Consider the following 14,152-nt stretch of genomic DNA (forward strand, 5'->3'; position numbering starts at 1 on the left):
CAATTTTGGATTTGTTTTCTATCATAATATTTCATTTAGAAGCAGCAAAAGTAGATAAAGACAGTCTTTGAGTACAGAAGCCAACTCTAGTTCTGTCTCTGATACGTATTATTAGTTGTATAACCAGGGACAACTCACTAAAAATCTCAATGACTCTAGCAATTCTATATTACTATAAGTTATTAGCTGTAAATTTCTATCAGTGGAGGGAGTTGTTTGTAATAGTCTACATGTGATGATGATAAAGACTTGAACTAAGCTGATGACAACAGAAAGAAAAAAAAGGCTGGCTTTCATAAAATTTGTGAAAGAAAAATTAGACATATGGAGAGAAGAAATGATTAAAATTTTAAATTAAATTGAAATAAAAAAATTCTAAAGTTTTATACTTTGATTAATAAAAAATAGGAAATTGGGAAGGAAGCTTGTGTTTTGGGAAAAGATGAGTTGCTTTAGATAATATAACCTATAGATAATTTTGTGGTTATGAGAACTTAATTCACTTACTCATATCACAAATTGTTTACAACTTATAGTCTTATTAAATTTCCTGAAGATCAGAGAGGCTAGGAGGTAGAATATGAATCCAAATCTTTCTGGCACCAAGTAAAGCATTATATAACATTTATTATTTAACCATGTCTTTTCTGTAATTGTATAATTGAAATTAAAACAGTATTTCATTTTTGCAGTAATAGATTAAATCTAAGTCTTAGAAATTATAATTAATAATCAGTCTTGGTCTTAGAGAATAAAAAATACAATAACTATTGTTCCCCTGAGCAGAAGGAGAGGGGAAATGCCTATAAGTACAAGATATTACATAGGTTATCCAAAGAGGATCACTCTATCAGTTGGTTTTGCTTAGTTGTTTTTTATTCAAAGTGAAAGTTCTATACTGAAGGGAGAGATTAGACTTGGAAATTACTTCAATATAAAATAAAAAGTCATCAATAAAATTCATTTACTCTATCAATAATATAATTTGTCAATTCTTAATTATCACCAATATACATTTTTTTTCAAGTTAGGTCAATTGTTTTTAAAATTTCTCAGTTTAATAAAAACTCTTGCCTATATTGTCACTTATTAGATTATCCATATTAACAAGCACAAAAATTATAAACATGGGAAATTATTCATTTCAAGCAGTTGGAATTGATCTAAGAATCAGAAGCTTTGAGTTTCATTCTTTTTTATTTGCCTAGTCAACTTAATTGAAAATAACAATTCTTAGACATAAGATTCATTGATGATGGATAGAAAAAAAGCAAAGTTTTTAGAAAGTTAAATGACAATAAATAAAATGAAATTATATCATTATTATTTTCTTCTTAATAGCAAGATTTTCTGAGAGTTCTTCGGATTTTAGTATGACATAGAACTCTAGAATTCAAAAAGACTCTACCTTTGACATTAGTGATCTTTGGACCTACCCCTCAGTAGTATACACTTATATGCAGAAGTAACAATTAGGAATATTTACTCTTGAAATATAAGCATGCACATCAAATATCACTCAACTAATTCTCAGTTTCTACTGAACGTGAAAATTCTTCAAACAAGTGAGAGTATCCATGAATAATGGAAACACACCTGATTCCACTCCAATAGTGCGTTTTAAAACAGAACAGTAACTTCCTTTGTAACTGTACCCACCTCTTCCCAGTGAGATCCTGCTCAGCTATTTCATCAGAAGCCTCACTCTTCCCTGATAACTTTCTGAAAGTTGCTGAGCTTGCTCTTTCAGATTTCTTGACAGATTTCCTGGCAGACTTCAAAGACCGTAGTTGAATGAAGTCATCTTTCTAAGAAGTGAAAAGACAATGGAGAATGTGAAAGAATATATGCAAGAAAATATCTCAACTTTAAGCATCAAAATCCTCAGATTTATATTAGATTACTTAAGGATCTGCATATCATTTCCTGTTCCACATCTTGCCCCAATACAGTTAAAGGTTTTTCTCTATCCAGAATTATTAGAAAGTTAATCCACAAAAGCCTATCAGTATTGGAGCTGGGGTAGAGGAAAGTCAAAAAGTGAGTTGTACATTCCTCATACCAAAATATTCAACATTACAGAGAAGTACTCTTCTTCTCTTATTATTATGTAGGCTAAAAAAATTGCCTTAGACTCGAGCTGAAAGAGAAAACCTGAATCTCTTCAGGCTACTGTGAGATTATTTCTTTACTCTTTGGATAGCATAATTTCATTACTGTTCTATTAAAAGGTTTATAACATTTATAAGAATGTCAACTCCTCTTATAAGCAGCTAGAGAACAAAAAAAACATTTCTTGTGTTTTATAAACAATATGATACACTACATAATAGGCATCCTTAATAACTGCTACTAGGGCTTAAAATTACATAAAGAGAATATTTATTTATTTTAGGATATTTTAGTTTAAGCTCCTGAAGATCAAAGACTACAAATGTTTTAACAACCATGATCATTGTAGTCACTAAGTCACATAAATGCTATTTTATAACTATGGAATAAAAAGTTGTTTGCATTTAGCATAGTAATATCTTAGTCATCTAGTACTGTTGGAAAATGAACTATCTCACAGAGTTAAAATTTCTAGATAACCTAAAATTAAAAGAAAAAAAATGCAACCCTCAGTTAATGTTGAAGTTAATTTGAAAAGTTGAGACTTGAGATTTTGATTCATTCCTAATAATATAAAGGGGCAACATACTTAACTCTATAATAATAATAATAATATCATTTATAAAGACATTTAGGTTTATAAAGAGCTTTGTAAATATTACCTCATTTTATCTTCACAATAACCTTGGAAGATAGGTTCTATCATTATAACCATTTACAAGAGGAGCAAATTGAGACAAAAAGAAGTTAAGTGATACAGATTTTAAGGGTCACAAACTGATAAATGTGATACCAGATATGAACTCAGTTCTTCTTGACTCCAGGCTCAGTAATCAGAATTAGTTTAAAAAACAAGACTAATAACAACAATAATAATGATAAAAGGAGATAGTATAGAATTAAAAAAAGATTTAGCCCTAGATTATTTAAACAAGTTGTTGAACATCAAAAACAGAACATGTTCTACAGAAATAACATCTATGTCAACCATTAGTTTATCCAAAAGTTAAATAAATATAAATTTATTGCCTTAAAGAAGGAAGCCAAAAGAAACTATAAAGCACCTTAATCAGCAAGTTATTTGCCAAATGAGAAGTGATAGTTAACAGAAGTCAGAATATAAACTCAACCATAAAATCTTTTTTCCCCTCAATAGTATTTTATTTTTCCAATTGCATGCAAAGATAATTTTTAACATTCATTTTGTAAGATTTTGAGTTCTAGATTTTTTCTCCTCTCCCTACTCTCTTCCCTCCCCAAGACAGCAAGCAATTTGACATAAGCTATACATGTCTAATCATTTTAAACATATTTCCAAATTAGTCATGTTGTAAAAGAAAAATCAGGACAAAAGGAAAAAAACACAAGAAATAAAAAGTAAACAAAAAAAAGAGATGGAAATGATATGTTTCAATATGTATTCATTCTCCATAATTCACACTCTGAATGTGGATGCCATTTTTCATCCCAAGTCTATTGGAATTATCTTGGATCACCACGATGCTAAGAAGAACTAAGAACTAAGAAGTTGGTCATCACATAATTTTGCTGTTACTGCGTACAATGTTCTTCTGGTTCTGCTCACTTCTCTCAGCCTCAGTTCATGTAATGTTTTCCAGGCTTTACTATTCTTATAGAATAACAATATTACATCATGTTCATACATCATAACTTATCCAATCATTCCCCAATTGATAGGCATCCACTTAATTTCCAATTCATTGCCACCACAAAAAGATTAGCTATAAAAGCTTAAGAAGGATGATGATAGATGCAAAAGCATCATCTCATAAAACAGAGAGAAGCAATAGAGGATAAAACCTGCTTAAAGAAACTTTAGAAAGATATCCCAAAGACTTTCATTGATGACACTGGAAATAATACTACAAAAGAGAAGAAAAATGGAAAAGATTAGCAAAAAATATTTCAAAAAACTTTTCACTATCAAAGATAATGGAACAACTATGTTTTGATGCCAGTATTATAGGCTTTTAAGTGCTTATAGAGGAAACAACACTAAAAATAAAAAAGACAGTCAGAAGCCTGAGAGAAATTAGTTGATTGATCTTCCACAAAGCCATCACAGGCCAACAAGTCCAGTCTTCCAGTACTACTAAAAAGCAGCTACAGATAAGTATGATCAGTAAGGATCCAGAGATACCAAGAGTGGAGAATCCCCTTGAGAAAGAATGGCAATAGGCAGAGACAACATGGCAGGACACATGAGACCCAGAGGTTTCGAGATCTCTAGCACTCTGTTTTGTGAAGGTAAAGATGTAGTACTTTGAACTTCAAAGTTACAGGAAATAAGATTTAATCCCAGAAGAGCATGGCACTTATGGAGAGACCAAGCAAGGGCTACCACCCTACCATGGTCCCAAAGCACAGAAGGGCCAGAACCTGGCCAGAGGCCAGGGAATAGGGGGAGTTGGAGAGTCGATTCAGAAACTAAAACTAAAGATGATGAATAAATAAAAGAAAATATTAAACAAGATAAAAATTCTATTTCTAAAGAAACCCCAAAAGACGATATAAGTGATTCTAACAATTAAAAGCAGACACTCTGGAAGAATTTGAAAAATAATAAACAGCTTAGAAGAAAAAATGGTGAACCTTATCCAAGTAAAAGAGATACTGAGAACTATAAGGAGGAAAACCCCCAAACCAAGAGAAATCAATGACTCCATATTAAAACAAAAAAATTGAAAAAAAAGATAAATATAAGATATGTGGTATAAAAAATTAACATTGAAAATAGCTCAAGGAGAATTAGAATATTACCTAAAACCTATGATTTTTAAAAAATGATTGCACACTATAATGAAATATATAAATCATAAACAAAAATTGCTCAGTCTTATTAGAACCAGAGAACAAAGTGAAAATATAAAGAATCCGCTAATCATCTCCCTGAAAGGAATACAAAAAGAAAAATCCTAGCTAAAATCAGTATTCCCATATTAGAGAAAGTTTTTTAAATACACTGAGAAAGAAGCAATTCAAATACCAAAGAATCACAATTGTAAGTCTCTTCTCTAAAATATGATGTTCTCTGGGAGCAGGTTTCTTGGGGAACTTCTGGAGACAGCCTTAGTTTCAGTTCAGATCAATAATCACCTCAAATGTAGCCAGGAGTTAAAATCCAGTTCTTTATTGTCTCTTCCAAAATATCCCAATTAGCTTTCTTAGAGGCCTATCTCTCTCCTTGGTTCCAAGGGCTCTTGTTGCTAGTCTTTTGCCTTTGCCAGCTTCAGCCCCTTCTTCCAAATCCTTCATTCTGCCCAACTGAATCCGCTTTCTCAATCTCTCCAACGGGCTGACTCCTGAGTGAGGCTTGTCATTTATATGTTCTTTTAAGAGGTATGAACTCAAAGGTTGACTCCTCCTCCGAGAGAGTGGGATTGTGGATTCCTGACTTGTGAATCATCTCTCGACTGAATCCTGACTTGGGTGAATCTCCAATGCTAATGTGTGAACTCTTAAAGATGTGAAAGGTGTGAACTCTCAACTAGAGAACTGCTAAGCATTATGCTAAAATTAGACAACTGACTCATCACTTTGTAAGAATCCTAACACACACTTAAAGCTTGTACTGAAGTTTGTGCTTTATGGAAGCTTATACTAAAAACCAAATGAGATTTTAGAATATAATATTACAAAAGGCAAAAGGGATAAATGGGATTGGTTGAGGAAACAAGAATAAGAGAACAATTGGTGGAGGTTAAGAATAGGATTTGAACAATGACAGCTGAGTGTACAGAATTACAGGACTGGGGGAAGAATGATAGGATGGGAGCATACTAATCATTGGGGAATAAATTCAAGCAGACTATTGTTTTCCATGGAGATATTTCAGTCCATGAGGGAAGCTATTTCAGTGTATCAGGACTGGGGGAAGAATGATAGGATGGGAGCATACTAATCATTGGGGAATAAATTCAAGCAGACTATTGTTTTCCATGGAGAGTATTTCAGTCCATGAGGGAAGCTATTTCAGTGTATCAGATAACTGCAGAAAAGGGAGGAAAAGGGAAGGATATACAGAATTATACAGACTGAGGAAAGGCAATCCCTATAGAACAGAGCTAAAGTTAAGTGCCTACATCAAATTAAAAAGGCAAGGCATAGCAGCCAGGATAAAATTCAAGGCAGGAGGATATGGATTAACACTGGAAGCAAGTTTCCAAACATATTTGAAATTAAGGAAAAGATAAGTGCCTAATTTTATATTCACAAATAATTGTAAACACATACAAAAAAAAGATTCCATTTAAAAACATTGCATTGCATTTCGATTTCTTGTTTATTTCAAGCTGCACATTTTTTAAAAATAGCTTTTTATTTACAAGTTATATGCAGGGGTAATTTTATAGCATTTACAATTGCCAAACCTTTTGTTTCAATTTTTCCCCTCCTTCCCCCACCTCCTCCCCTAGATGGCAGGATGATCAATACATGTTAAATATGCAAGCTGCACATTATTAAAAGATTTTGATGATTAAACTTGATGAAGGCATATATATAAACCAAATATGGATTTTTAACACAAACTTTAAAATAATGAGCTCAACAATCCAACTTACCTTTAATGTAGAAATCTGTGGCATGCAAGATTTAGGTCTTAGTGGTAAAAGCGTCACCATTTGTGGGAAAGGATCGATATCTTTCCTTGGTTGCTCTTGGCGGGAATGCCAGAATTTCAGTTCAGCACTGGCATTTTTAATTTCATATTTATGTGTTACACAGAATCTAGGTCCCCTGTTGGAAGAAATATAACTTTAAGGAAGTTTTGATTAAAAACGATTCCTTATATCTCTGGTCATAAAAACATTTACAATATACCTATTTGGCCCCAACTACCATTATTTCTAACCTATTATTTTCTAAGAGGTAGCATGTGGTATAGTATAGTAGAAAATGCAAAAGATTGGAGCGAGAGGTCCTGAGTTCAGATCCCATCTCTGTCACCTAGGTACCTATAGTCTTACAAGTCATTTTTCCTCTGTAATCCTCAGTTTACTCATCTTTCAAATGAAAGGGTGTTTAGAATTTATAACTTCTAAGGTTTTTCTTTTACAGTCCAATGAATCTAGGATCCATTTCTAGTCATCCTCAAATTTTTTTTATTGTTCACCATTATAAAGAGAATAGAAAATTTGAGAATCTCATAGAGTAGAATTTAATATAAGGCAAATCTGCCTTTATTGCATAAATAAATCAATGATCATGTGCCACCTGGCTGCTCTGCTATACTCCATCATTGTCTACAGGAATTAATCTTTCTGCAAAATCCTATCAGCACGGAAAGCATGCTTCCTTTGCCTCAGGTGGTGTCCCTCCCTCTTTCTGATCAGAGTGGACAGAGGGTGGACATTAAAGAGCCATTCCCGAGATTCTCCATTTAAGGAAAAACCAGAGTAGACATCTCAGAATTTTCCACTGCAAGATTCCAGAATGCCCCATCCATGCAGGATAAACCACTTGTCAGCTTTTTACATGTGATCTTTCCCTATTAGATTGTGAGCTCCTTGAGAACAAGGACTCTGCTTTTCTTAGCAACTTCAGCACTTAGCACAATGCCTGCCACATAGTAGCTTCTTAATAAATGTTTGTTGGCTGACAGACTGAAATTAATAAATAAATGAAAAAGCATTTATTAAGTGCTATATGCAAATTTGAAGAGTCCTATCCTGAAGGAACTTACATTCTAACAGAGGAAGTCAAGACATATAGGAAAATAGTAGTCAGGGGAGAATATTTCAGTTTGGAAAGTTACAAGTGCCATAAAAGAAATTTATACAGCTATTTTAGTACTGCTTATAACTCAGTTACTGTTCTAGAACTTAAAAATACAGTGGGGTGATGGGGTTAGAGAAAAATCAGTAATCTGAATATCTGTAATTAGTATAAACTTGTGAGCATCCTATTATAAAAACAGAAGAGGTCAATACTCTGGGATCTTTTGTCACTAAGCCCAAAAGATAGCAATGCATGTATACCCACATATTTGGGTTTATTTAATATATTTGATATCAAATCAGGTCATTGTATGTGAGAAGTGAGTTAGTACACAATTTACATAAAGAGTTCAGAGTCTTTAGCCTGCCATTTAAACTGCTCTATAATCTGATATCACATTGTATTTCCAGCCTGACCTTAAAACTACTGCCTTCTGCTTTCCCACCTCAGTCTCTGTTCACATTGTTCCCTATTATCTATTGAATCCACAGAATCAAAGACTTTCAGATTTACTTGAGTAATACCTCAGAGGTCACAAAGTCCAACCCAAGCCTGAATCCCCTCAGAACAGATGCTCATTTGATCTTAAAGTTTTCAGGTAACTCCTAAAGCAGTCCATTCCACTCTTGAATAGTTCTAATTCTTTGGAAATTTTTCCTTAAATCAAGTCTACATTAGCCATTCTGCAGTTTTTATTCACTAGTGCTAGTTTTGCCTTCTGGATTCTGGGAGAATAAGTCTAACTCCCCTAATGAGAGTATTTTAAATACTTAAAAGAAAGAATATCATCATATCTTTGTATGACAGTCCTATATCATGTACATTCTCCTAATGCTCCTCTTTTTAATTAAACAAGCAAACTAAAGGCCAAGCACTGTGCTAAGAACTGGGGACACAACAACAACAAATTAAAAGTCTTTTCTCAACGGTTTTATAGTTTATTGGGGAGAGAATACACACACACACACACACACACACACACACAGCGAGAGAGAGAAAGAGAGAGAGAATAAGTACAAAATAAAGAGACTTAAGAGAAAGTGTGTTAAATGGTCAAAAGATTTATATATTTTTTAAAAATCCCTGTAAAAGATGTAGAAATTAATGTTTGAACTGTTATCTTGAAAGGGGCAAGGACTTTATGAAGTGTAAGTGAAAAAAGAGTGTATTCTAGCCAAAGAAATAGAAAAGGAAGATGGAGTAATAGAAATAGAAGGAATAGAGGAATAAATAGAAAGATGCTGGATCCTAGTACGTGATTGAAAGAGAAAGAGTGTATAATGATGCTAAAAAGAAAGATGGGAGCCAAGTTGAACAGCTTTAAAACATAAAACAGAAGAATTTCTATCTTATCTTTAGCAGCAATAGGGAGCCTTTTGAACCGACAAGTGACAAGATTAAATCGACACTTAAGGAAATCTATATGGAAGATAGGAGAAGAAAAAGTCTTGTTATGGCTGACTTGGTTTGTAAGGAGCTAAAACAATTGAAAGGATATTTTAGGAACAGGTTGGGCAGGAAGACATATTAGGATCATAGCATTTGAAGGGGGTAGAGAGAGTAAATAGCTAAGATTTGAAGAGAAAATATCTGAGTTAAAGAGGATATTGTATGATTTCTGATCTACTCTATGGTCTCTAGCATTGTAAAAACCAAGGTATCTAAGAGAGCTTCTCACTGGACTTTTAAAAAGTTTTTAAAATTGGAGTCTTTGGGGAGAAACTATGGTATTCAGGAAAATGTCTAAATGATGACTTTACCATTTTAAATTTCTATTAATTCTTATGTCTGTAAAAAAAACAAACAAACAATTTTCCTACACAGTCTAAGAAAGAGAAATTAAATAACTATCATTCAAGCTTCAGTTTTTCCTACCAATACTGAAGTAAGGGTTTCACAACGTCAGCCTGAATGCATCTCAAATGTGGCTCATTCCAAAAAGATCCATCTATTAAATTAAGTTTTATTAAGACTTCTGGAGTGAGATAGCACTCTCCAGTACTCACTAGATAGCATTTTCTCATCTTCTCAAGGTGTCTAGAATAAAAGGAAACACAGAACATACTATTACTATCAAGATTAGTGAAAAACCAATAATTTCCAAATCTTCACATAATCTAGAAATAATATAATCAAAATTTTATTTCAAGGAACTCCAAACTTCTGGATTTTGGAAATCTTAACATCATAAGATTGAGAAAAGTGATAACAATCAAGTTCCTAAGCAATTAAGACTGAAAAAACTTTAAAGAGCACTTCTAGAAAAATCTCTTTCATGTCAGAAATGCTTAGAGACCCAGAGAAGTGGCTTTTCATAATCCACAAGTGAGCACTTTGGAATCACTGTTTATTCAGTGTAAAAATTAGCTCTGTAACCTATATGCCAAAAATAAAAATAAAAATTATGTAGAACATAGTAAATGTTTATGTTCAGGTTAGATAGATATCCTAATAGGAGTATTAGTCTACTCTATCTTCATTCTCTAAAAATCTAGTTCAGTTATTAGAAAGCTGGCTAAGACTAGGACTTCTTTAATTAGATGTAATCTACCAAGATGTTTCATATCTCCTAAGTTCTAATTAGTTCAATATCATAGAACTAACTTATTGAAGATTTTAACTTCATTTAAAACTGGACCAAGAAATTGTGGTATATGAATGTTATGGAATATTATTGCTCTGTAAGGAATGACCAGCAGGATGAATACAGAGAGGCTTGGAGAGACCTACATGGACTGATGCTAAGTGAGATGAGCAGAACCAGGAGATCATTATACACTTCGACAACGATATTGTATGAGGATGTATTCTGATGGAAGTGGATTTCTCTGACAAAGAGACTTAACTGAGTTTCATTGGATAAATGATGGACAGAAACAGCTACACCCAAAGAAGGAATACTGGGAAATGAATGTGAACTATTTGATTTTTGGATTTTCTTCCTGAGTTATTTTTACTTTCTGAATCCAATTCTCCCTGTGCAGCGGGAGAACTGTTCGGTTCTGCAAATGTGTATTGTATCTAGGATATACTGCAACATATTTAACATATATAGGACTGCTTGCCATCTTGGGGGGGGGGAGGAGGGAGGGAGGGAGGGGAAAAAACGAAACATAAGTGATTGCAAGGGATAATGCTGTGTAAAAATTATCCTGGCATGGATTCTGTCAATACAAAGTTATTATTAAATAAAATTAAATTAAAAAAAAATAAAAATAAAAATAAAACTGGACCAAGATTTATATGGCTCTCTCTACTACAAGAATCAGACAAATATACAGGTACTTGTTGGGATATCATAGCTTTTATTCCCAGTTACCATGGAAATCTTTAACAGCACATAAAAAATATCATCCTAGAGTGAACAGTAGTATCATCAAGATTACTATAAAAACTATCAGAGAGAGAAGTTTTCATGTTGGCCAAAACAAACTGTCAACTTGAACAAGACATTTACATCTTTGAATGTGTTTCCTCTCTTATAAAAGAAGAAAAACAAAACCTTGGCCATAGTAGTTTTGTAAGAATAAAAATAATAAATGTGAAAGTATTTTGAACTCTCAAGAGAAAATATTTTATTAAGTGAATCTTTTTGATTTTCTGTTAACTATGAAAATCAGAAACTTAGAGAAAGTATTAATAACAATCATGATTTCAATTTTTAATAATAATAATTTCCCTCCAGAGCATTAATTATTTTAGGGTCAAGAAGATTTATTGAACTAGTAATAAAACATTCAAATAATTTTTTTTAATTTAAAAATATAATTTAATAAAAGGAAAAATACCTCTGACGTCTTCCAGCATCCCTAAGAACCTTTAATCTTTCAATATCCATCCAGAGCCACCGATATCTCTCCCCTAATGTCCCTTTTATAAACTTCTTAAATCTTTCAAACTCTTTCCTGGTGCCAATGTCGTAAGTTTTATGAGAAAGACACCAATCAGCTCTGGCATCTACTCCGATGCTTTCAGTTCTTGAACATAAACTCACGAGCTCTACATTCTCATCAAACTCATTCTTTTTGATGTCAACAGAAAAATGTGAAATTTTCCTTTCAACATTCTCCTTCTGAGCTTGTATCACCACTTGTGAAACATTATCAAAGTTTATAACGTCTTCTTTAAGTGGCCGTTGAACAAGTTTTGCTAGTGCTGATTTCATAATAAAGTTTATATAAGCAGTTACAAATTCTTCAAATGTTGTGAAAAATACTTCCAAATCCTGATTGGCCTGTTTTCTTTCTAAATAAATTCTCAAAAGAGCATGAGAAGGAGAGTCTTTAACAGATAGAAAACCTTTTGCATCCAAAGTTTCTAATGATGATCCAGGATCAGTGCTTGAATCTTTCTTCATAGGTTCATCAAAAATGTTATCACCTTTTGGATTAAATCATTAGTCATTAAAAAGACCATTAAATCAAACTGTGTTTTACTATGTAATTGATATAAAGAGGCTTTCATAAAATTCCTTAAGAATTGTTAAACTCATATAGCATAGGTTATTGTAAACATGACAGAAACACCATATTAACATGTTAAAATAAACAACTATGCTCAATATTTTATTTCATATCCTAACGACAAGTGAAAAGTACCTCACACATAAAACAAAGAAATTATATCCAATGTTTGTCAGTATTTAAGTCTATATATGACCATTTCTTAATTTGAAGGACAGCATACTATAGTGGGGAAAAGCATTGGCTCTGCAAGTAGAAAAATTGAGTACAAAATCTTCATTTTTTTCTTTATTACTACTTATGTGATACTGGGCAAGTAACTTAACCTCTCTAGACATCAATTTGATCATCTGTAAAATAAGATGAGCTCTATGGTTATTTCCTATGAAATAAGAGAAGAAAATTTAACCACCTATACCAGAAAGATGAGATTTCTCTTTATAATCTTTGCAATCTAAGTTATTAAAGTTAAAAATTTTTGAATAGTACAAGTCTGTTCACAAATTCTCTACATAGGTCAACAGATTTGTGAGCTCATCAATGTGGGTTCTCCTTTCAAAACTGCAATCACAACCTAAATATTTACATCTTGTGCACCAGCTCTTGTCTATGTTTTCCAAAATAGGAGTCCCATCAGACTGAGAGACTTTCCTTGAGATGTCTTCATGGATACTATGGATATCCATAAAGCAAGCAAGCTATCCATTAGTTATTCCACATTCTCACTTAATGTAGTCCCTCTCTATAGATAGGCCTATAAATATACAAGCATACTATTTCCCATCAAACTCCTTCAAAATAAAGGATCCTATATTTGTGACTAGAAATACCCTTCTATCTATCCTTTCTTCATCTCCCAAAGCTGTAAAAGATATATTGTTTATATTATTCTACAGTACACATTCAACTGGTTTCAAAAGTACTCAAACAAGGTAAGGCATAATTCATGTCCTAATCAGTCTTACTTTATCATTCAACACATTTTTGACAAAATGAATTGGAAATTTTTCATTTTTATTTTTACTGAAGATCAGTGGGTTTAATCCCCAATCCCATGGTAAAAGAATGATCTCTTATAAACCCTTTAAAGGTGTACCTTCCTCATCTTAACATGGGAAGAGAATATTTCTTCAAGTTCTGTTATTATTATTACTAAACTACTAAAGCCAAGTACAAACTTTAGAATCATAGCATTGAAGAAAGTTATAGTAAGAAGTAACACTGATATTTATGCTTTCTTTTCACCTTTTCAATAAACATTAAGTGCTTACTTACTACATGCAAGTCCTAGAAATATATAAGTACACACAGTCCTTGAATGCCACTCATTAGTTTCCCTGCTCATCACCCCTTCATATTTCCAAATTAAGGATGTTAAGCAAGAGAAAAAAGCCTTGTTTACCTAAGAATCATAGGACTTGGAAGAATAAATTGATAGAATCATATATCTCATGAGCTAGGAGAATCAGTTTTCCCTTAAACTGGGTATAGGTCAGTTGTAGTACAAAGAATATATAAGAGAATAAATAGTATTGGACATCTGTGGGGTACTGAGAACATTTTTTTTAAGGGAATCAAGATAAAAATAGTAGGGTCAATGGCTAAGCTCTACCTCTATTCCTATTTCCTTTCTCCATGACAATTGTCTCACTCTCAAGACTAGGGCTCTTAATCTTTTTTTGTTCCATGGATCCCCCTTTGGCAGCCTGATGAAGCCTATGGATTCTCCTTCAGAATGTTTTTTATGTATAAAAACCCAATTATTTTGAAATAATTCTTTATAAAGTTCATGGGTCCCCAATTAGTGACCTCTTGCTCTAGAAGCTTTCCCCAGTGGC

At 32.8% G+C, this 14,152-nt stretch overlaps 1 protein-coding gene across 1 annotated transcript in view; it reads right to left on the minus strand.

Moving 5' to 3' along the window:
• RGS22 (regulator of G protein signaling 22) overlaps positions 1 to 14,152 on the minus strand; it is a 156,432-nt gene that overhangs the window by 92,863 nt on the left and 49,417 nt on the right. The window contains exons 8-11 of the mRNA XM_051970921.1: positions 11,640 to 12,231; positions 9,727 to 9,888; positions 6,696 to 6,870; positions 1,660 to 1,808 (exon numbers count right to left, since the gene is read on the minus strand). Coding sequence (XP_051826881.1) covers positions 1,660 to 1,808; positions 6,696 to 6,870; positions 9,727 to 9,888; positions 11,640 to 12,231 — 1,078 coding nt within the window. The remainder of the gene's footprint in view (positions 1 to 1,659; positions 1,809 to 6,695; positions 6,871 to 9,726; positions 9,889 to 11,639; positions 12,232 to 14,152) is intronic.

Source organism: Antechinus flavipes, chromosome 1, assembly GCF_016432865.1.
Source record: "Antechinus flavipes isolate AdamAnt ecotype Samford, QLD, Australia chromosome 1, AdamAnt_v2, whole genome shotgun sequence".
In the NCBI taxonomy this organism is placed as follows: Eukaryota; Metazoa; Chordata; class Mammalia; order Dasyuromorphia; family Dasyuridae; genus Antechinus; species Antechinus flavipes.